The sequence below is a fragment of the Triturus cristatus genome, chromosome 2_2 (genome assembly GCF_964204655.1).
Source record: "Triturus cristatus chromosome 2_2, aTriCri1.1, whole genome shotgun sequence".
NCBI classification, from domain to species: domain Eukaryota; kingdom Metazoa; phylum Chordata; class Amphibia; order Caudata; family Salamandridae; genus Triturus; species Triturus cristatus.
This window is the reverse complement of record NC_140582.1, coordinates 831,223,194-831,246,848: the sequence shown is the minus strand read 5'-3', so window position 1 is coordinate 831,246,848 and position 23,655 is coordinate 831,223,194. Positions and strand designations below refer to the sequence as shown.

The 23,655-nt window shown below is 47.3% G+C and overlaps 1 protein-coding gene across 2 annotated transcripts in view; it reads left to right on the top strand.

Moving 5' to 3' along the window:
* Positions 1-23,655, top strand: part of GNPDA2 (glucosamine-6-phosphate deaminase 2) — a 143,346-nt gene that overhangs the window by 64,888 nt on the left and 54,803 nt on the right. For both annotated transcript variants that reach the window (XR_014978189.1, XM_085642163.1), the window contains exon 2: positions 20,573-20,723. Coding sequence is in view for 1 of the 2 variants with exons in the window: in XM_085642163.1 (XP_085498289.1) it covers positions 20,600-20,723 (124 nt within the window). In the remaining variant the exon portion in view is untranslated. The remainder of the gene's footprint in view (positions 1-20,572; positions 20,724-23,655) is intronic.

Genomic DNA, 23,655 nt, shown 5'->3' with positions numbered 1-23,655 from the left:
GTGGCAATGAACCCTCTTATAGAGACGTTGGTCACCTACGTTCAAAACTGAAGAAACAAGGCAAACTATTTTTGCTAAAAATGCAAATGGAAATGGCTACACCAGGTAAACAGCTACACAAGTCATGAAAGACATTCAAAATAGGTTCTAAAATGCAAAATATTATTTGTACAATGGTCAATAACAGGATTTGCATGTTTTAGCTGTGCGCAGATGCACATTACAACAAAGGCGTCAATCAGTGACTAAAGAAAGTATGAAAGGGGCTTTCTGGTAGATGTCACAATACATCTCAAACCCAAAGCTGACCTCATCAAGCCAAATAACATTCTAGGATGTAATTGATGTGGTCAAGAGATGTTCTGAATCAGAATCTTTTTGTGAATACTGCAAGTGAAGTGGCATGGTCCCAGTGCTCGTTGTGGAAACGGGTGAAGAGTGCAATGAGCCATGATGCCTCTGACGGAGACTTTGAGTGAGCAAAGCTTATTATGCCATCAGGAAATGTTACAGTTTTGATATTGCAAGAGAGCGACCTATGAAAATAAAAATTGTAGTAATGTTTTGAGTTTTATGCCGGTTGATCAGAGCAAAATTCTGGGAATGCCTTTAGCTAAGGAGAAACTACCTGGTTAAAGGATTGACCACATTTTATTAACATTCTAATAGTAGCTACATATAGCTGGTTCATTGTGTCTGTCGGTGATACAGAAATGAGTTGATTTGCTGCACAATCGTACAGAGCCAATATTTAAACCTCTCAATAGAGGCAGAAGTTTGAAATGGGTCAGCCATTTCATTTACAGCCTTAGTCAGAGATACCTCTGAAGGGAAAATGTCAAAGAAAAAAAGACGCTACAACTCATCCTTCAATCCTGGGCTTTCAGATAACACACTGAATAACACACTGGGACTTTCTAGACAAGGGATACCTTCTAGATAATCTTGTTTTATTTTGAGTGCTCTGAAATGGTATAGGTGAGGGTAGAGGTTTACAAAACTCCTAATAACTAAATACATTTAACTGAAGCTCGGGCAGACATTCCTCCAAGCAGGTGAATGGATAAATCTGGCAATTTAGACGAAAGGGGGCATATGTACACATACATATTTTACTGACTTTTTAGTCATGGTCTGGACAAGTGGTATTATTTTTCTCTCATTGGGAACACAATATTTCGAAATCTTTGTGGGCAAAGACAATGGGAAATTAAAAGGAGCTATTGCCTTTGGCAGTTAGGTGGTGGTGGTAAACATGAGGGCGGGTGGGGGTGGTGAACCGAAGGGCACCTTGTTGGTGAATGGGTAGGCGATTGGGAGTGGATAGCAGGACTTGGCTCTCCCCGTGCCTACCAAATTAAGTGGGAGCAATTTCTATGACTTTATTTTGTCATGGTCTCACTCAACCTGAAATAAAGTTCATCCTCCAGAAAATACACCCACCCATCCCTGCGGTCATTCGTTGGCGAACTCATCATGGTTGTTTGTTATTTTGCCCCTGCATTTCAGAAGAGACTGAATGGCCTAGGTCTTGAATAGAGTGCACACTGCAACATTACTTCAATCCAAGGGCATGGCATTGCCGCGCAACCTCAAATACTTCCAAACAAAGGGAAGTAGTCGCCATATGCCTCTTCTGTATGCACATATAACGGTCACCAAGGTGACTGTGTCACCGTTCCAAGGATAACCAAGTTAATATTGCGCATGTGGGCGAGGCCATTTCAAATTCAGGCATTATAGAGCTGGTTTGTAGACTGACATTATTGTGGCGTGGCAAAGGCATGTCTCTTTGTATTAAAACTTCTGTGTCAAATGTTACATTTGATGACATTTACTCGTTTTCATATAGGACTTGACCGGTCCCACTCCCATGCAGTACGTGGATTTCTGCACGTAAACAGGGACTCATGTGAGAGAGCAATGTTAAACAGCTTTGCCACAGTATGTATGTGTACGGCCACCATTGCAGTCTATGAAAGTGTCGCTTCCAGCGCAGGCCTGGTTATTGTCCCTGCTTGAGTCAGGCACGCTCCTCAGACTCTGACACACGTGGGCAGTTAGGGATATGGGGGCATTTGACTGCATATGGACGCCAGGAGAGTTAGGCACTGAGGCGGACAGCACGCACTGTAGCCGTAGGCTAAGCAGAGCCCCTGAGAGAATGTTAACAGGGGCACTAGTAGTAGTAGAAATATCTTTATTAGATTTTTAGAAAAACCATAAGAGCACATCAAACCGTACAGGCATAAATTATAGTATCAAGTCACCAGTTCTGAAAGTGATATTGATAATATTCAAGTACATGAGTAATTTCATATTTGATTAGGAGTTCCCCTATACCCTAGGAAAAGTGCTCCTTAGAGAGCTGCTAGCCAGAGTTTGTCACGGCTGATGTCACTATTATATTGTATACACTTAAAATGTGAAATAAAGTGTTGTGTGCAACATTTCAACAAACAATTTACTATAAAAGGAGTACTATCAGGCGAGGTGCTTTCAACAGCAGGCTAGGGAGCTGTCGGTGCACGGGGCCGCACTGAGGCGGGCAGTGACCATGGCAGGTAAGTGCACCCGCTATCTTGTTGAGTGAGCTTGAATACACGGCTAGTGAGCTCTGCTGCTTCAGTCGTTCCCCACGTGCCCTCTTCTGAGATCCTGGCTACGCAACTCCAGTGTTCACACTGCCTGCAAGTTTCATAGTTGACCATATGTAGAGCTGAAGCAAGGGGGTCATAACTGGCGGAAGAAAGATGCCGGCACCGAAGGAACTAGTCAGGGAGGAGTGGTAACTTTCAGAGACAGGTTTGTCTTTAAGAGGGGAAAGGAACAGGAGACAGTAAAGGGGCAGAGACATGGAGGTAGAAACGGAGAAAGCCTGAGGTAGCAGTGTGAGGAGGAGTAGGAGACTGCATGAAACAGAGGGCTGGTGGCTGACCAGGAGGAACCGTGAACGCGCTGCAGTGGACTAGGCTGAGACGTGAGGAGGGGCCATTGCACGCTTTGCCAGGAGGAAGCGTGTACACTTTGCGATGGCCAGACAGAAGCATCGCTTAGTGAAATCGACTGTGCGTCAACCAAGCACCCAAAGGAGGGACTTTTAAAAGGTATCCACCAATAATAAGCCAACGTTTCTGAAAATAACAACAAAGAACGAATGGCAATCAATGGGCGTGGTTTAAGCCCATATTGTACATACAGCATATCTTGCAGACAGCGCATGCGTGCTGCTTAGGCTCAACCAAAAAATGTGTGCCTTTCAATTTTGTAATGCCAGCCGTTAGCCAAGTAAATACTACCTTGTCATCGGCATGTACGGCGGTATACCCCAAACTTAAGCTGGTATACTGTGACACAATATATAAGTAAGGGCCAGATATATTATTGTATTGTTACCCTTGTGTCATGCATGATTTCACATGGGCAATGCAATACTTAATTCACATTTACAAAGTAACACAAGGCAACAAACGTCCTTGGGATTCTGGTGGTGGAAAACTCAATAAAAATCTTTAAAAAAAAAATAAAAAAAAACACAAGGCAACAATGCATGTCACTGCATTGCTTGTTAATTGTGGATAAACAAAAGACCGCGCATATTTAATTTGCACACCATATTGTACATTCCTATCAAATTTTGTCTACATCTGTGCACCACTCCACTGTACACCACTGCACTGTATGCCACTCCACTGTACGGTATTACACTCTGTCACTCCACTACCCATCTCCACTCTAAGTCACTCCAATGTACACTACTGCATTCGAAACTATTTCACGGTACAACATTCTACGCCACGGCACTGTACGGTATTACACTCTACGCCACTCAACTGTACTCCTGTCCAGTGTATACTACTGCAGTCTATGCTATTTCACTGTATAACACTTCACTCTACGCCACACCACTGTATGCAGTTCCACTGTATGGCACTCCACTATACGTCACTTCACTGTACGTCACTACACTCAACGTTATTCCACTCTACACCACTCCACTGTACGCTACACCACTGTGTGCTACTCCACTTTATGGAACTCCAGCCTGCGCTATGCCACTCCATTCTACGCCATGCCACTGTACCTCACTCCACTGTACACTACTCCACTGTATACAGTTCCACTCTACACCACTACACTGTAGCTAACTCCACTCCACTGTACGCCATTCTACTCAACTCTACTGTATGCTATTCCCCACTGCACAACTCCAAAATACCCCACTCCACTGTTCACTATTCCACTCTACCACACTACACTCTATAGCACTCCACTGTACGGTATTCCACTCTAGGCCACTCCACTGTACCTCCTCCCATGTCTATGCCACCCTACTCTACTGCACTGTATGCAACTACATTGTACACCACTCCACTCTACACAACTCCCTCTAAGACACTCCACCACAATTTACTCCACTCTATGCCACTCCACTCAGTGGCACTGTATGCCATTCTACTCTAAAGCTCCACTGTACCACACTCTAATGTACTCTAGCTCGCTCCACACTCCACTCTATTCCAATCTGTGAGTTTCCACCACTCTACAACACACCATACTACCCTACTGTACGACCCGCAACTCTGACACTTTACTCCAGTGTATGCTACGCCACTCCACTGTACCCCACTCCATGGCACTGTGATGTACAACACTATGATACTTTACTCTACTGTAAGCTATGCCACTCTACTAGTTTCTACTGTATGACCTTTTACCCCAATCTACACCACTGTACAACACTACACTCAACACCGCTGCACTCTACAACACTCTGAGACTGTTTAGCAGTCTGTGATGCAGCACTTCAATCTACTGTACGAGACGCCACTCCAATTTATGACCCTTTACTTGACTCTGCGATATACGACTCGACTCCATGCCATTCTCTTCTACGCCTAATGGTTGTCATGTTTTAGAAAGTACCAACCTCAATATAACGACTAAAGCTATATCAAAAAGGATCCTGATTTATGGATCCTGATTATGGGGAATTTCGACCAAGATGACAAATATCAAAGATAAGGAACAACCAGGAACCTTTCAGATTCACCCAAATAAGTTACTCTCCCCCCAAACACACAGAACAGGCTTCACCCTGGAACTGATATTTACTTACTGTAGATCTCATTCATTCAAATCTTTATTCGATCTATGTACAAACAGATAATAAAAGCACAACTTCATCAAATGGTCCGTGATAAAAACAGATTACATAAAAGCCAGAAGGCGTTCAAAAAAACGTATTAAACTTTTTAGGTACCTCATTAAAAACTAAATTACATATACAATTTGATCCATGAATACAAAAGAATTTTAAAAAATTCAGAGTGGCAAGCTTCTCACCCTGCTATTTATCCAACAAGCGTACAGAAAAGATGCTACCGTAAAACATACGTGGGGGTTAGGAAGAGCTTTTAAAAAATGCAGTGCCACTCTGCATCGTGTGAAATTTTGACGCCTTAAGATTGGGAGGAGGAACAGTAAGTTAGAACTTGCAAAACAGTGCCAGGTGTAGATCGGACTGGGGCGAGTGATTATCGCAGGGGCCCAAGTCTGCATGCTTGAACCGCCTCTCTGGGAACCCAACCATCAAGGCGATTAGAATCAGGCGGAAGCGTAGGAGGATAAATCTGTGTTGTGCTACAGTGATGGAGGAAAGGTAGAAATAACCTTCCCCAGGTCTTGGCGGAATTTGATCGTAAACTGTAAGTGCCTGTTCTTTTTCCTACGATCACAGTTAGCCTTCAATAAGTAAGGAGATATCAAATGTCACAGTCCAATCCTTATCCTGTTTTTACCACTTGCTGTTCGCTAGGGCTGTCGAGTTCGTCATTTTCAACAAAGGTGTCCTACCTCCCTGAGATCAGTTTTTTTTTTAAACTGTGTTTAAGAGAAAAATATTGATTGCCTCTTCTTTCCAATGGGAATAATAATTTGTATTATTTTGAACCTTCACATACTCTATTGGTGTTATGCTTTATCATCGGGCTGCATCCTGGTCCCTATAAACCAGTGTCGGCTCAACCATCTTCCAGGGAGCACTTTTGATTAATCTCACGGACTAACAGGGAGCGTATATAAAAATACCTAGTGATTAACCTGATTTTGGGTACCACTGATAAGGTTAAAATGTTTCAAAATAGGGTTAAGTAGGGAGGAGTTACTATCCCTATACCTTAAGGAAAAGTCAGCATGTTTCAGTCCCTTCTTATGGTCCTCATAGGATCCCAGGCTTTCACCAGGACTGAGAATTAAACCCCGTTTTCTCAATATTACTGTCACGATTTATTCATCTATTTATGCGATGTGCACTATGTAACCACTAGTATGAATGTTCGTAAGGAGAAGACAACCTCTTCCTTTCCTCAATTGAGAGCATGACTTTAGCATGAATACACATTACCATTGCGCCAATCTGCAAACAACTAGGCACTCTCAACCATTGAGTTGCCTTACGCATATTAAAATCTGATCCGAGAACCCTCTTTGTTTGCGGAGTCGCCAAGTTCCTGGGTCGTGCCTGGATAATTAGACCCAGAGCTATACGAAGGGCGACCTGATCTTGATCCAGAACCCTTGCGAGCATGTACAGCGGAACCAAAGGGGAGGACAAATGTAAGCTGAAATGTTATACTCTGTCTCCCATACGAAACATCAAATACTCTATTTTTAACCATGTTCTTATTGTTTTTATCTCACTAATTGGAAATGAAATGCTCAATTTAGGAGGAAATAGCTTTGTTTTTAAATGTTGTATTGCTATATTTTATTAATTTTAATAAACTGTATTTTTCTCCTTTTTATACTGATAGATCGTCTGATGCTTTTATGATATTTGATATCGAAATAAAGCTATTTGACTGACTGACATTACCTCATAGCATGTATGGCTCGCTATAAGATCACGGATAAACTCCCTTTAATTACATATGGAAGGTGCATGACAGAGCATGCACAATAAGGATCAAATATATCCACATATTCCTCAGATAATTCACTCCTAATTATTGAAGCTAACTGATTTCTTTTGTATTGTCTTGGTTTTAAATATATTTTGTCTTTTTCCTTTGACCTAGCAGCAAGGCACAATGGCATGCCTCCTGACTAGAGGCTCAGGCAAGATGTGACTAACAACAAATGCCGCAACAGACACAAACAGCCTGCTCATAATCATGGCAGTATTATTGAGAAAACAGGGTTTGATTTTCAGTCCTGATGAAAGTTAGTGACCACGTGAGGGCCATAAGAAGTGGCTGAAACATGTTGACTTTTCCATAGGGTATAGGGATAGTACTCCTCCCCACTTAACACGATTTTTAAACATTTTAACCTTACCAGTGGTATGCAAGATAAAGTTATACTGAGGTAACCGGTAGGTATTTTTATGTACCATCTCGGTTAATTCTATAACTTTATCAAAAGTGCTCACCCTGGTTTATAGGGATTGGGGTGCCACCCGATGATGAAGCATGACACCAATGGGTTTGTGTGATGGTTCAAAATAAAAATATTTAATGTTCGCATTGGGGACACAGGACAAAGCCATCAATTGTTTTTTTTCCCCACAAACACTGATCACAGGGTGGTAGGATATCTGTTGACAATGATACGTAAGGGAGATAGTATCCTACACCCTGTTACAAAATTTCTTCTCTCTCCCCTCCCACACCAAAGTAGTGTAATTCTTCATTTTTAGGTCTCGGCCTGGCGAAAGCAGCGCATGCGCTGCTCTCGCCATGCGAGGGCTTCTTGGAGTCAATATGGATACCGAAGCCGTGTCTCAGCTCCGCCTGTAAATTTGATTGGTATACGTAGTTTGTCGTCATTTATTATTCTGATCCGACTTTGCTGATTGTCCCGGATGGTTTGTAGCCCCTCCTGGTTGCCACCCTGTCCTTCTTAGGCCATGCCCCGCTGGATTCGATCTTTTACTGGCGGCGTGACACATTAGGCTTAATATTAACTTGCTGAACCTTGTTTTTAATTTAAACTATTTCATGTGTTTCAGTGTGGAATGCTTTGCATGCTTGTACGCTACTTTGTTATTACGTTATTTTGTTGTTATATGCTTTTTTGTATACACTATTTTGTTGCTACTTTTGGGCTACTTTGTAACTACACGCTTGTTGGGAGCGTTTTAAGGGGATCGTTGTGATGCTTTAGCTGTTTACTGGTGCGAGCAGATAGCAGGGAGGATTGCGTGCACACCAAGGTAAGTGGACAATGGTGACAGCTTGTTTATTTTTGCATCACGCTTTCACTTAAAGTGAAAGCTCGATGCAAATGTAAATAAGCGGTTGCCTTTGCGCAATGTCGAGAGATTGTTTTAGTTGTATATAGCGCAACCTCGTGTTTTAATATACTTCGTTTCTGTCTGGTAATAGCCAAGCCCAGAGAAGGAAAATGTATGTTGCAATATCAACCATGTTTTTTTTAGTTGTATATATCGCGATCTCGTGTTTTAATGTGCTTTGTTTCTGTCTGGTAATAGCTGAGCCCAGAGGAGGAAAATGTATGTTGCAACATCGACCATGGCCCCTTCCACATGCAAACTCGTCCGCCATCGCAAGAATCAACATGTTATTGTTTAAGCTGCAAACACTTTGGGGAGATTCTGCCCAGAGAGTAGACAGCGTTACCAGTGCCACTCTCACAGGAAACACCCCATCCTGGGTAGTATTACCGGAGACAGCAAGTGGAGTGACGTGCCTGGGAGCGCAAACGCCGTCAAGCGAACTACAATGTCTCTGGCGAGCAGGGACAGGCGGTGCAGTCAGTTACAGCCTCTAGCTAGCTGAGCTGGCCTGACCCTCCAAATTATTGTTCCATTATGTTTTTTGTTGTTGTATATAGCGCAAACTAATCTCATCCATGTGACACATGCTTTACATTAAAGAGCAAGCTTCAAACAAAACACGTGCGATGTTTGCACAATCTCACGGCAACAAGAAATGGTGTATTGTAAGGCAATATAGACAACCGCAAACAATCAGCTAGCGACATGGATCCTAACGAGCTGGTCTGATTTGCGCACGCGGAGACCTTTTGGCAAAATAATCATTTTAAATAAAAGAACGGACCAGATAGGTGGCTCAACAGTTTGCACCTGTTTTACAGAAAATAGTGCAACAGGTGAGTAAACGTATGGTGTCCTTGTGCAAGATTGTTTTCTCTCCCCATCGGGCTGAAGTTAAGATTAAACCAGAATTTACAGGCAAGCCTCAACAATATGGAGACTCAAAGAGCATTACAAATTGTCAAAGATATATAGATTGCTTCTGTTTTTAAAGAGCAGGGAAAGAAAAATCACAGTGCTTTCGACCATTTAATAAGGTTTCTTCATTTTACATCTGAGCAATATTCAAACTGTGTTTAACTTACCATATATGTTTGTTGCACACTTAAACAAGCATTTGCAATTTTCCCACGATCACTAGATGTTGAGTTAAGGACCCGGTAACGCAACTAGGTTCCCTTGAATGTGATGTTATTGCTAAAACTGCCGACTTTGGAACCAGGTTTGAGTCTCGTCCTTAACTCAACATCCAGTGACCGTGGGCAAATTTCTTAAAATCCCAGTGCCTCAAAAACAAAATATGTGTTCATGCAAAGCGCTCCAATATCTTCCGGTCGAGGTTGCGCAATATACAACAAAAAAAACAAGTCCCATGCGAACAGTTACAGACAACGTGATGTCACATCTGTCACAAAGCCAGAGCAGCTGAGAGAATGTGGTTAGGGTGGGATGAGTGTGATGAGTGGGGGAGGGAACTTGGTGCCATGCAGCAGTAAGGGGGGTGAGGGGGATCTTCTATTTCTTGTAACAAAGCATCCCACTGCTAGATTAATGGATTTTCAGCTAAATTAAATCTTGTAAACTGTACTTAGTTGCACCTTACAACTTAAGTTGTTCATGTACGGGATAAACAGAAATTAGCAAAAGATGTGTACTGCCATCTTTGTGAAATCGTGCAAATTGTTAAAGAAGCCGCATTAAATAAACTAGGGGTGGCCGGAATTTGCGAAGTCGCGCTACGCAAAGCTCCGCGAAATGGTAAAAAATCTCCGTGAGCACGCAAAAGTTCCGCAAACGAGTGGAATTGCTTGTTCCGCTCGTTTGCGATGCTTTTTTCCTGTTCGCGAACGCTGTTTGCGTGCTCGGGGAGAAATATCTCGCGAACACTCATTTTAAAAGCGCGAACAAGCAAAGAATTCCGCGAAACCGCGGAATTTTTGGTAATTCCGCGTTCTCCACGGAACGCGTAATTACCCAAATTCTGCTATTTCCGCGAACGGAACAGAATTTACCACCCAGGCCTAGAATAAACACAGCAGGACGTGTTCCTTAAAGGAATGTCTGAGTTTACATAAACAACACAAAAACATCCAGATAACTTCTCGTAAAAAGGTTGGACATTTCCTTCCCTGTGAGATATGCTGAACATTCAGGGATGAAAGTACTATTTATAGAAGTAAATATTAAATGAGCAGGTAGTTAAAGGAATTGTAAGATGTTTTATTAGTTGTAGTCAGATGTTTTTGCAGTTTTCTATTAGCCGATAAAAATAGAGCCCCAGTGCTATTCACAAATATACTCACCTTTTATAAATTATCGGCATGCGCCATTTAGTGGCTTTTTGACAAAACTGCAGGGACTGTGCTGGAAACAGCTGTTGGCTGAATGAAATACCAGTATCTTATTGTATTACTCGCTGAACAAAGGCCTTACAGCTTTGTGTGCTTAGAGTCAGTTTAAAGTCAATGGCTGACGCGCCTTTCATTTTTTCTTGACGCGCTCAAAATTCCAATGTTTGTAAACACATTTTTATTCAAAACGTTGTAATTTAAATGTGCTGTTTTTAATAAATTTAATCAAAAGTCACAGCAGCCTTTTAAAGCTATTAAAAACCAGTTAAAGGCAGCGGTATTGGCGCCTCGCCTGTGTAATTGCTACTCACTCTCTGACATGGCTCTCTTACAGGTAAGTCACTTGACGAATAAAAAGTTTGTCGGTGGCCTGTTTACTATACTGTACATTACCCTGTGGTAGCTTGTTGAGGTTCGGTGGGCAACACAGTCCGTTATGAACCCTGCATGCGGTACATGTGACACATGCTATGTAGCTTGTGAACCGACAGTAAACATAAGACATTTTTAAGTACTACCCTACCCTTCCTTGTGAAAAAGCGATCTATACATTTCTGACAGCAGTTGGAGTATCGTGTGTCTAATTGCTTGTGGTTTTTTTTTAAGTAGTGTGTGTGTGCGCGCGCACAATTGCCTGTGTGTTTGTGAAGGGGTGTGTGTGCACGACTGCCAGTGGTTTTTGGAGCAGTGTGTGTGCACAACTGTCAGTGGTTTTTGAAGGGGGGTGTGTGTGTGTGGGGGGGCACAACTGCCAGTGGTTTTTGAAGGAGTGTGTGTTCACGTGCGCGCACAATTGCTGTGTGTTTTTTGAAGGTGTGCACGCATTATAGATCTGAGTTGATAGCACAGCTGTAATGCGGACATTTTTCTTACAATCTGCTAGAGTGGGTTTTGGACTTGGCCCTTCTGGCAGGTTCACCCCTGAACTTTTTTTGCTTTTATTGGTGACTTGGTGATAGTGGTTTTTGGTTTCTGCGCACTTTCCCTGTGTCCCAGGGTAAAGTGCGTGCGCACTCTGAGTGCATGTGGTGAGATAGGCCTGCCCTCCCATAGGAATGCATGGGGAATGTATGTGTCCCTGGTAGTTCCTGATGCGTGGGGTGTGCAGGGGCTCGAGTTTGGTATGTGCGGACTCGTGGGATCGAATGCTTCGCAATGATGTATGATGCGTGATTGTGTCATGTGCGGAAGTGCCACTTCTAGGAGTTGGCATATTAGTGTAAAAGGTGTCTGGCGTGTGATTGGCTGGAGCTGGCTGGTGAGCCTGGCTCCAGGAGTCTGGGTGGGTCTGCCCCAGTGGTGAGTGTGAGATTAGCATGCGGATGGCTGGGGAGGAGTGCACCTTGGACCTGAATAGGGCAGGGCTTTCCCCACACAATGCTGGCTCCGCCCCCTGTGGTGCGACTGACGACCCTAGCCCTGCCAGTGAATAGAGTGAGGGGCTGAGCACATCAAGGGTGCTCCCCAACCAGCTGCGACTGGTTTTACCCCTCACCCTGAACCCAGAACAAAGGGTTTTACTGTATAAAAATGGGGCTGTGTCCCCACAGAAACTGTTCTCTGCCAGGATCCTAACTGAGGGGGGCTGCTGCTGCTGCTGCTGCTGCTGGACCAGAGGACCGCCACTTGGACTACCTCCCTGCCTGGAGGCCCAGTGAGCTGGCTCTGGGTCCAGCCTTGCCCCCCACCCCTGCCCTGCTGCTTGCAGGGAAGAGCTTTGCTGGACTTAGGTGTTGACTGGCACCCCTAAGCGCCTGGAAGCGCTTTTCTTTCCCCCAAAGCGCTTGGATTTGCCTGTAGCGCTCAGGAGCGCTTTATTTTTGGAAGCCGGTGCCCACCCGGCGTTTGCCCTGTCTTTGCCGATTCCGACGTCCACTGGCAGGTGCCAACCCTGCCAGGGACATTGCTGAGCGTGTTAGCGGGTGCCCACCCCGCTTTATTGAGAAGTTATTACCCCCAGCGGGAGGGGGTGTGGCCCACGTGATCGGGGCCTCCAGGACGAAGCCGCGTCGCGAGCCGGGAAGCGGAAGAAGCTGGTTTCTCCCCCGGGGCTCCCGAGAGCGAGGGAGAGCCCCGGGTGACCAGCGGAAGTGAGGAGGAGAGGTTGCGGGCCGAGAGGGGCTCCCATGGTGTTGGGAGAGCCCCGTGTAGTGCCTCCGAACCAAGCCAGCAGAGACCCAGGCGGGAGCCTACCCCGCGCTGGGCCGGACCGGGTGGAGACGGGAGCCCCGCGTGTCGTCAGCGCCGACGGAGTCCGGAGGTGAGTGAGGGCCGCAGGAGGGCGATCCTTGTCTGTGAGCCCCGGGAGGCTCCAAGTGCTCGGCAGTACTTACTCTCGAGCCCCGAGCGGGCTCCAACGTGAACGGGGGCATTACTATTCAAGAGTCCCCTGAGTGGGACTCCAACCTTTTGGGGGCATATTCGTTTAAGAGCCACAAGGGCTCCAACGCTACGGGGGGCAGTTGTATCTGGGAGAAGAGCGGCCCCGGAAGGCAGCGGGCCGCTCCCCCATTGGCCCAGAAGGCAGCGGGCTGCTCCCCAATTGGCCCCAACATTGGTTGTAGAGCCTGCGAGGCTCAGGGGGCATTTCTTTTGTCACTGAGTGGCCCCGGATGGCAGCGGGCCCCTCCCACCTTGCCCCACAGCAACGTTCAGAGCCACGAAGGCTCTAGGGGCATTTTGTGCATTTAGAGTCCAGGAGAGGCTCCAACCCCTGCCATATTTGTTTAGGAAGGCACAGTGGTGCCCCAGCCTCTCTCCAGTTGCCCAGCACTTAGTGTGCAACTGCTACGTGTAGGTTGTGCGTTGTGCGCCCTGGGTTGCGCAGCCTGCGCCGGCGCGCCCTGAATCTGCTGGACACAGGGCGTCCTTGCCCCTTCAAGGCCAGTTGGCCTAGGGACTGCCACAGTGGTGGCTAATGTGAGTTTGGCGCTATTGCTCCTAACCTGCACCTCTGAATGTGTTATTTCATGCATCATGTGTTTTCCCTGTTCTACACCGCTGAATGTATTTTATGCATCATGTGTTTATGTGCTTAGACCCCTACAGGTATTGTGATACTTAGGTGGTTGTTTTCTCCCTAGTACAGGTGGTGCTAGTGAGGTCCTGATTCCCTGCGCAATATTTTCCTAAGGTGGTTAGGGTTGCGTAGGTGGTACTTACCTGATGCTAGTGTGATGACGCTGAGGTCATTATTGCGCCAGTAGATACTGGTTGTGTTCTACATGTACACTTGGTAATTTGTGTTATGTTCTAAGAGTGCTAATTCCTGACAGTGGTCCATGTGGCCCTGTCCCCTGTACATATAATCCCTTGTAAATTCTGCCCTTGCCTGTTGGCACATTGTAGAGTGTGTGTTCTTATCTAATGTGTTTTGGTATAATACAAAGGCTATTTTTATATAATACCTTGTGTGGAGTTTCCTTTGTGGTGGGCCTTGGGTGTTGTTGCTGGGTGCGCGCGCAAACGCTTTACACATCGCCTCCGGGATAAGCCTGACTGCTCGTGCCAAGCTACCAAGGGGGTGAGCAGGGGTTATCTTTGGCGTGTAACTTCCTTGCCCTGACTAGAGTGGTGGTTTCTGCCTGGATTTGGCGCAAGCCCTAGCCAACCAGAAATCGCCATTTCTAACATTGGTGATCAGCGGTGGGATTTGGACTTGCGTTTGCGCTGTACCGCAGTAGCAGCTGGCTGCACCACAAAACTCTGCATTTAGATAGTCACATGGTATAGGGATTATTGTTCTAAGTTTGTTTATGTCATTTCTTTGGAAATGTGTTTCTTGTGCACTGTGAGTTAGGTGTCCCTAGCTCGAGAGGGTAGATCATCCCCCTAAGTGCATTGTGTTTTCTGGATTCACCAGAGGGTGGGATCCAGTGGTGGCAGCGTAATAGTGTCCAGTACATTTGTCCCCCGCCCTGCGCCCAGAGTTGGTACCTGTGTCACTTGTGGTCAGGTTGAGGAATCAGGGGTGGTAGAAACTGCCTTACCAGTCCGAGGGGAGGGTTGTGTGTGGATGGATGGTGTGTGGCACTAGGCAAGTGAGTGTGAGTTCTCTGGGTTAGAGAGCTTGCTGAATCTTTTTGTGAATTGTGTGCTCCTGTTAAGCGCAGACCCCTGGGCTCCCTGTGTAAGCTTTTCTCAAGAACGTCCGCCAAAATGGAGCCAGCTTTTGATTTCTGTGATCTGTTTGGGTACAGTATGTTGGAGTTGGTAAGGTTCTGTGAAGAGAGAGACATAGGGGTGGATGAGTCAGACACTCAGTCCGAACTTAGAAGCAGCCTGATCCTATGCCAAAAGGGTCAATGGGGTCTTGAGCGCAGTAGGATAAGGGCCCTGGCCTCACACCTGGAGGGTGGTGGGTCTGTGGGGAGCCCTGAAGATTCAGAAGAGGAGGAAGAAAGTCACCTGACAGGGACGCCAGTAGATAGTGGAGACCCCATAGATAGGGAGTCCCTTGCTGGGTCCAGTGTCAGGAGCAGCACCCCATCCCTTTCCCTGTCCCCAGAGGAGTGGATGGATAGGAGGGAAGAAAGGGCGCATCAGCTGGCCATGGAGAAGCTCAGGTTAGAGCATGCCAAGGAGATGGCGCAGCTGAATGTGGAAGAGAAAAAGTTTGAGACCGAGAGGGTCTTAACGGAGGAGAGGATAGCGGAGGCTGAGAGGGCCTTCGCCAGGGAGAAATTAGCTCTGGAGGGTAAGTTGTCCCCTGAGCGCAGTTCTGGTTTGCTGGATTCCCCAGGGAAGGTAGAGTCCAGTGGTGGCAGCGAGATAAAGTCCAGTGCTGGAAGTCCTATTCCCAGTTCACCCAGTCTGGTACCTGTTTCCCAAGAAGAGGAGAATAGGTTGAAATTCAGGGGCAGTAGGAAGCTGTCTCACCAGTCTTGGGACACGTTTGTGGGTGAATGTGAGGATGCACTGGATGATTGGTTAAGGGTAAACACAAAACGGGATTTTGACGGACTGTATGCTCTGGTTATCAAAGAGCAGCTATGCAGTAGTTTTTATCCCGGATTGCGCCAACACCTGTTGGGATGTGACGCCTTGGATGCTTGGGACCTTGCAGAGGAAGCAGACCGCTGGGAAAGTGCCCAAGGTTCTAATGAGGCATGGGAGAGTACTTCCAGCAGTAGTGGCTCAGGTATCTTCCCGTCCTGGATGGGGGTGGAGGTTCAGAGCAGCCCGGCTAGGTCCCAGAGTAGTGAGAGGGGTGTAGGGGCTCACGGCCTATCTGAGTGGAGTAGGCGTGAGTGTGTGACTTCGAGTCCCCAGAGGCCCGAAACCCAGTCTCAGAACATGGATGGTTTCTTCAGGGAACACCGGGTTGGGGGCCTTGGCTGTCCTGTGAGTCCATTTGAGGAGGATCACCTAGTGTATCGAGGACCTGGAGCGTCTGTAAATAGAGCTCCAGTGGTTCTGATGTCTGGCAGTACCGCTCCAGTAGGGAGGGTACAGAAGTCCAGCGAGAGCAGTGGCATGGGGCTGTGTTCCCCGGTGGAGGAGCCAGTGGGTCAGGGACCAGCCGGGAGGGCTGAGTCTCCCAGAGGTGACCATGGTGACCACACGTCTGTCCTGGGGGATCTTCGCGCACTGTCAGGTGGACAGGGGACGGGAGATCTGCGCCAGGCAGACTGTCACGTAACATATGAGGAATATGTTACTCTCGGGGGGATGGTGTGTAAGTCCCCAGAAGTCCTGGAGTGCCAGGCAATTATTCCACCAAAGGTTCTAGACCCGAGGTTGGGAGGCCAGGTTCAGGATCAGCCTGACCTGAAGGGTAGGACTACTGTAACAAGTGTCCTGACCGGTTCTTCTTCCAGAGCTACCGCCCCAGTTGGTAGGGAGCAGGACTCTGGAAGGGGGTGCAGAGGGTGGGAGAGCCCACCTCTGACCCCGGTGCAGCCTGAGGGGTTAAACCCTAGGTTGGGAGACCAGTTCTCAGGGAGGGGTCCTGAGCTGGTAGGTGAGTTTCGTTACGGGGTCGCCTCTCAGAGGAAGAGAGGGCGGAACCCTAGAAGAAGAGGTAGGGGGAGGAGAGCCTCTCCTGTGACTTTTGGTCAGCTTGCGGGTACAGACCCTAGGCTGGAGGATCAGTGGCAGTTTAGAACTGCCCTGATGAGGGGTAGAGTGGAGAATGGCTGCTATGTGCCAGGGGTTACTACCCCCTCTCTCTGTGATTAGGCAAAGACCGGTGGCACCTGGGTGGCCTAGGGCCTGGTCTTGGCCGCGGACAACTTGGGAGTACCAGTGGGGTAGCCCAGTTGGTCCGGACCGTGGTGTTAGAAGGAATTCCATGGGTTCACCGTGGCGTAGAACCGGAGGGTGTCCCTGCAGTTGCGGGCCCGCGTCCGTGTTCTATCGCCCCAAGCAGGGAAGTCCATCACGGTGGTGATTGGTCTGCCCTGTGTTTTGGCTGGAAGGGGGTTGTGTTGGACTTGGCCCTTCTGGCAGGTTCACCCCTGAACTTTTTTTGCTTTTATTGGTGACTTGGCGATAGTGGTTTTTGGTTTCTGCGCACTTTCCCTGTGTCCCAGGGTAAAGTGCGTGCGCACTCTGAGTGCATGTGGTGAGATAGGCCTGCCCTCCCATAGGAATGCATGGGGAATGTATGTGTCCCTGGTAGTTCCTGATGCGTGGGGTGTGCAGGCTCGAGTTTGGTATGTGCGGACTCGTGGGATCGAATGCTTCGCAATGATGTATGATGCATGATTGTGTCATGTGCGGAAGTGCCACTTCTAGGAGTTGGCATATTAGTGTAAAAGGTGTCTGGCGTGTGATTGGCTGGAGCTGGCTGGTGAGCCTGGCTCCAGGAGTCTGGGTGGGTCTGCCCCAGTGGTGAGTGTGAGATTAGCATGCGGATGGCTGGGGAGGAGTGCACCTTGGACCTGAATAGGGCAGGGCTTTCCCCACACAATGCTGGCTCCGCCCCCTGTGGTGCGACTGACGACCCTAGCCCTGCCAGTGAATAGAGTGAGGGGCTGAGCACATCAAGGGTGCTCCCCAACCAGCTGCGACTGGTTTTCCCCCTCACCCTGAACCAAGAACAAAGGGTTTTACTGTATAAAAATGGGGCTGTGTCCCCACAGAAACTGTTCTCTGCCAGGATCTTACCTGAGGGGGGCTGCTGCTGCTGCTGGACCAGAGGACCGCCACTTGGACTACCTCCCTGCCTGGAGGCCCAGTGAGCTGGCTCTGGGTCCAGCCTTGCCCCCCACCCCTGCCCTGCTGCATGCAGGGAAGAACTTTGCTGGACTTATGTGTTGACTGGCACCCCTAAGCGTCTGGAAGCGCTTTTCTTTCCCCCAAAGCGCTTGGATTTGCCTGTAGCGCTCAGGAGTGCTTTATTTTTGGAAGCCGGTGCCCACCCGGCGTTTGCCCTGTCTTTGCCGATTCCGACGTCCACTGGCAGGTGCCCACCCTGCCAGGGACATTGCTGAGCGTGTTAGCGGGTGCCACCCCGCTTTATTGAGAAGTTATTACCCCCAGCGGGTGCCCACCCCGCCAGGGACTTTGCCGCGTTTGTTTAGTGACCCCCCATAGCGGGTGCCCACCCCGCATCACCGCGACAACAAAATCACCGCCGCAGCCCGGAGTCCCGGCCGCATCATCCCCCTGCCGCGCTGGGATTGGTCCAGCGGGAGGGGGTGTGGCCCACATGATCGGGGCCTCCAGGACGAAGCCGTGTCGCGAGCCGGGAAGCGGAAGAAGCTGGTGTCTCCCCCCGGGGCTCCCGAGAGCGAGGGAGAGCCCCGGGTGACCAGCGGAAGTGAGGAGGAGAGGTTGCGGGCCGAGAGGGGCTCCCATGGTGTTGGGAGAGCCCCGCGTAGCACGTCCGAACCAAGCCAGCAGAGACCCAGGCGGGAGCCTACCCCGCGCTGGGCCGGACCGGGTGGAGACGGGAGCCCCGCGTGTCGTCAGCGCCGACGGAGTCCGGAGGTGAGTGAGGGCCGCAGGAGGGCGATCCTTGTCTGTGAGCCCCGGGAGGCTCCAAGTGCTCGGCAGTACTTACTCTCGAGCCCCGAGCGGGCTCCAACGTGAACGGGGGCATTACTATTCAAGAGTCCCCTGAGTGGGACTCCAACCTTTTGGGGGCATATTCGTTTAAGAGCCACAAGGGCTCCAACGCTACGGGGGCAGTTGTATCTGGGAGAAGAGCGGCCCCGGAAGGCAGCGGGCCGCTCCCCCATTGGCCCCAACATTGGTTGTAGAGCCTGCGAGGCTCAGGGGGCATTTCTGTTGTGACTGAGTGGCCCCGGATGGCAGTGGGCCCCTCCCACCTTGCCCCACAGCAACGTTCAGAGCCACGAAGGCTCTAGGGGGCATTTTGTGCATTTAGAGTCCAGGAGAGGCTCCAACCCCTGCCATATTTGTTTAGGAAGGCACAGTGGTGCCCCAGCCTCTCTCCAGTTGCCCAGCACTTAGTGGGCAACTGCTACGTGTAGGTTGTGCGTTGTGCGCCCTGGGTTGCGCAGCCTGCGCCGGCGCGCCCTGACTCTGCTGGACACAGGGCGTCCTTGCCCCTTCACGGCCAGTTGGCCTAGGGACTGCCACAGTGGTGGCTAATGTGAGTTTGGCGCTATTGCTCCTAACCTGCACCTCTGAATGTGTTATTTCATGCATCATGTGTTTTCCCTGTTCTACACCGCTGAATGTATTTTATGCATCATGTGTTTATGTGCTTAGACCCCTACAGGTATTGTGATACTTAGGTGGTTGTTTTCTCCCTAGTACAGGTGGTGCTAGTGAGGTCCTGATTCCCTGCGCAATATTTTCCTAAGGTGGTTAGGGTTGCGTAGGTGGTACTTACCTGATGCTAGTGTGATGACGCTGAGGTCATTATTGCGCCAGTAGATACTGGTTGTGTTCTACATGTACACTTGGTAATTTGTGTTATGTTCTAAGAGTGCTAAGAGTGCTAATTCCTGACAGTGGTCCATGTGGCCCTGTCCCCTGTACATATAATCCCTTGTAAATTCTACCTTGTGTGGAGTTTCCTTTGTGGTGGGCCTTGGGTGTTGTTGCTGGGTGCGCGCGCAAACGCTTTACACATCGCCTCCGGGATAAGCCTGACTGCTCGTGCCAAGCTACCAAGGGGGTGAGCAGGGGTTATCTTTGGCGTGTAACTTCCTTGCCCTGACTAGAGTGGTGGTTTCTGCCTGGATTTGGCGCAAGCCCTAGCCAACCAGAAATCGCCATTTCTAACAGTGGGCTTTTGGTCCGTCCCCTTCAACCGTTCCCTGTGTTTGAGCAGCCTCTGTCAGGTGTTGGCTTGAAACGTTATCAGTCACATCTTGGCTCAGAAGGGTTGTTCTTTGCTAACCGGGGCTCCTGCTGGCTCAACCCCAACCTCTCCCTCTTTCCTGTGTGTCTCGCTCTTCATTCTCCCCACCACCTTCCTTCCTTTCATCTATGTTGTAGAAACTAAACATGGGCTGTACTGAAGGCTCACTGTCATTCTAACTTTATTTGACATAGAAACAAAAACAGGACTGCAATGCTACCTTCACTCACACAGAACTTCTGTTTGTCATTCACACGCATTTAGCCCGTGCATACTACACAACAAGACAAAAAGAGAAAAAACACAGGCAGAAAACGCAGCCGTTATACATAACAAGCATTGAAAATGCAAAAGGTCTCGCCTTTGATTAAGTTAAAGCCATTTGCTTTGCTATACAATACCATTAGCAAAACAAATGGCTTTAACTTAATCAAAGGCGAGACCGATTGCATTTTCAATGCTTGTTTGAGTTAAAAGCCATGCCACACTGTTCCCATCGTCGAAGGCTTCTGTTGGGTCAGGTCATCAATGTATTGTGCTTTTTGTAATTGTGTGTTAACTGTGGGTGGTTTACAGCAGTAAAAAATGATCTGTCTCTTTCTTTAGTGTGCTACTAATCTGTTATGTTTGTTTCAATTATAGATTCCTGTTTTTTTATTCAGCGGTAGAATGAGACTTGTAATTCTTGATGACTATGAATTGGCCAGTGAGTGGGCTGCAAAGTACATCTGTAACCGAATTATACAGTTCAAGCCAGGTCCTGGAAGGTATTTCACTTTAGGTTTACCTACAGGTATGTATGAGTTTAAGTCGTGGAAAGCTAGTTCGTTTTGTGTTTATATATACAATAAATAATGGTTTTCATGATCATAAAGTACTTTTTGTTTGTTAACTAAAACGTATTAGATTGACTCGTTCTCGTGAAAACCACCAAACGCCTTCACACATATTGGTGCCAAACAATGACGTTGCAACACTGAGCTTTTCCTGTGTCAAAACTCTCGACCGGTCCCTTTGAAGATGCACATCTATTGGGTGCGTCATTCAGTTGGACAGCCAGATATTTTATAGGAAGTTAAAATGTGAGGTGAGCTGCTCTTTCATTAAGAAAATCTACTGCGAATTAGACTAGCACAAGTGTGGAATTTTTTCACATACATATGTTTGTAAAGGATGGAATGTGCCCCATATCTATTTGCCTCGTATAAATATCCACCTACATCGGTTGATGCCGTGCACCGACGTAACTGAGTAAGCCAGCATTCTCGTATCAGAGTTGGGGTGTACTTTCTAGCAAGGTTCTGATTATGGCACATTTCTGGTTAGATCATACACTGAGCATACCAATGTTCTAATTCTGTCAAATGTATGACTACTCACTGTCTCTGAACGGCCTAGTAGAGCTCTGAATAAGACAACACTTTTAATGCCAGAGTGTACAGTTGCTCTCTTTCTTAACTTCGATTCTGATGAAACGTCTTGTGAAATGCTTTGGTGTATTTACTTTTAATCATTTACTCAAATCCACAAAATGTTACTGTAAATAAATCCACTTGTGTTTTTGGTTTGGTGCCCAGGTTGCCAATGGAGCATCAACAAGACCACCCACTCTCTGACCTGCTCTGCGTCAGCTCATTGTTTTATGTTTGGGAAGATAAATCACTTCATCTCAGTGGGCCTCAGCTCGCTACTTTGCCATAATTGTGAGCATATAGCACACACTAGAATGAGGACTCCTTTACATTTTGCCACTAGGTGAACTCTTCACGGTCTTTGCAGAGTCAAACTATTGTAGGCCTGATTCTGAAAGACATTTACGCATGTAAGCATGGCTAACATGTAGAAAGTGTTGGTTTGGCAGTCGCAAAATGATTTACTCACATTGATACATTTGATATTGATTCTTCTCCCTCTCATGCTTATTCTTTTAACTTCCCAACTGCTAATGTCAAAGACTGTCATGCAGGACTTCATCCCTTGATCAAAGCCTCCTTCCTTAATCCTGTTTGGATGAGTATATATACTCTATTTCAATAGCGTGAACCAAGCCAAAAGGCAGTAAAGCACTGTACATGGTCAAAGACTAGATAAAAAGTCAGAGGGGATGGATCTGGGTTGGAGATAGTTAATGCTTTGTGATATTTTGGTCATCAGACTGACACAACTTACACTGTTGAATAAAGATGATGCTTGGTATAAATACATTAACCGCTTTGTGATGGTTATAGCCAACAATTTGATCACTTTGAACCATGCTTGAATACGACATCTACCAGATATACAGCAATGGTACCTTTCACACAGGACATGTCAGCTTCTTGCACTTATTCCAGCATGCTAAAATACTATCATAGGACTGTCCCTCCATTTCTCCGTGGGGAAATTAAGGCTTTATTAGAAAATGTCAGTCTTGAATTGTAAGTGAAAAAGATTAATACACAAGTCACATTAGAACTAGGCCTGGGCAGTAAATTCCGTTCCGCTTGCGGAATCTGGGTAATTTCGCGTTCCGCGGAGAACGCCGAATTACCAAACATTCCGTGATCGGTGGCATCGCGGAATATTTTGCTTGTTCGCGCTTTCAAAATGCGTGTTCGCGAGATGTTTCCCCCCGAGTACGCGAACAGGGAAAAAGCACCGGGAACAGGCGGAACAAGCAATTCCACGTGTTCGCGGAATTTCTGCATGCTCGCAGGGTTTTCTACCATTTCGCGGAGCTTCGCATAGCGCGACTACGCAAATTCTGCCCACCCCTAATTAGAACCTTGGTTAACCTACGCCTGCAACACCTCAGATCAAGGAGAGAAATGATGCACATATACAGCAAGTTGCTAACCAGCCACACAGCAGCAACAGTAAACAATCTGAAGACATAATAATGAGAACAAATAAAACACAAGAAGGGGTGTAAATGAAAATCAAGCACAAATGCACACTAAAACTACACGTAATATTACAGAGGAGATAAAAGGCAAAGACAAAATAAATTCTTGCCTATACTCCATAGTTCAGATAAACCAAACCGGGATAGTTAGCCCATCAGACATCATCCAGCGACCACACAGGGGACCCAGTCACAACATCTGCAACAAAAAGGGCACAGTGGCTTCAAGGTACTGATTAGAGCAGGCCACCTAAGTCCTATACTTCTGCAAATGGTAACAGGTCCTGCAGAAAAGTATCCTTTGGAAATTCTGCTAGGGTACAGGCATCAAGCTACCAAGAGATGACGTTGTATCTACTTGGGAACGTTTCAGCTGAAATTTCAGCCACAATGAGGTGCTACTAAAGCAACATGATGAAACTGACAAAACAAAAAATGGCTAATTAAGGAAAGTGACTTCCACAAATGGGCAATAGCCAAAAATACTGGAAGAACCAGCAACACTTCCAGTGACATTTTGTTCAAGGCACTAGAGTAGCTGCAGGTCCTGCACTATCTCCAGGGATGGCGAACGCCCACCTAAACAGCCAGGGCAATGGGTTAAGAGCTGGACAATGAATGACCATGCACAAAGGTAATGGAAATCAGTGCCAGCCACTGTCTGTATGAACCTTAATCTCATGAAGCTGACAGAAACAGGGCTTCACAAGCATTTGTGGATCTTCTTCTGCCACCTGATTATTTCTTCTAATGCCTGGAAAGAGCAGATCAAACTTGTGGGAGAGTTGCAATGATTTGTTATAACTCTGCCCTGCTGAATTATGGCTGTTCACTGAATTCA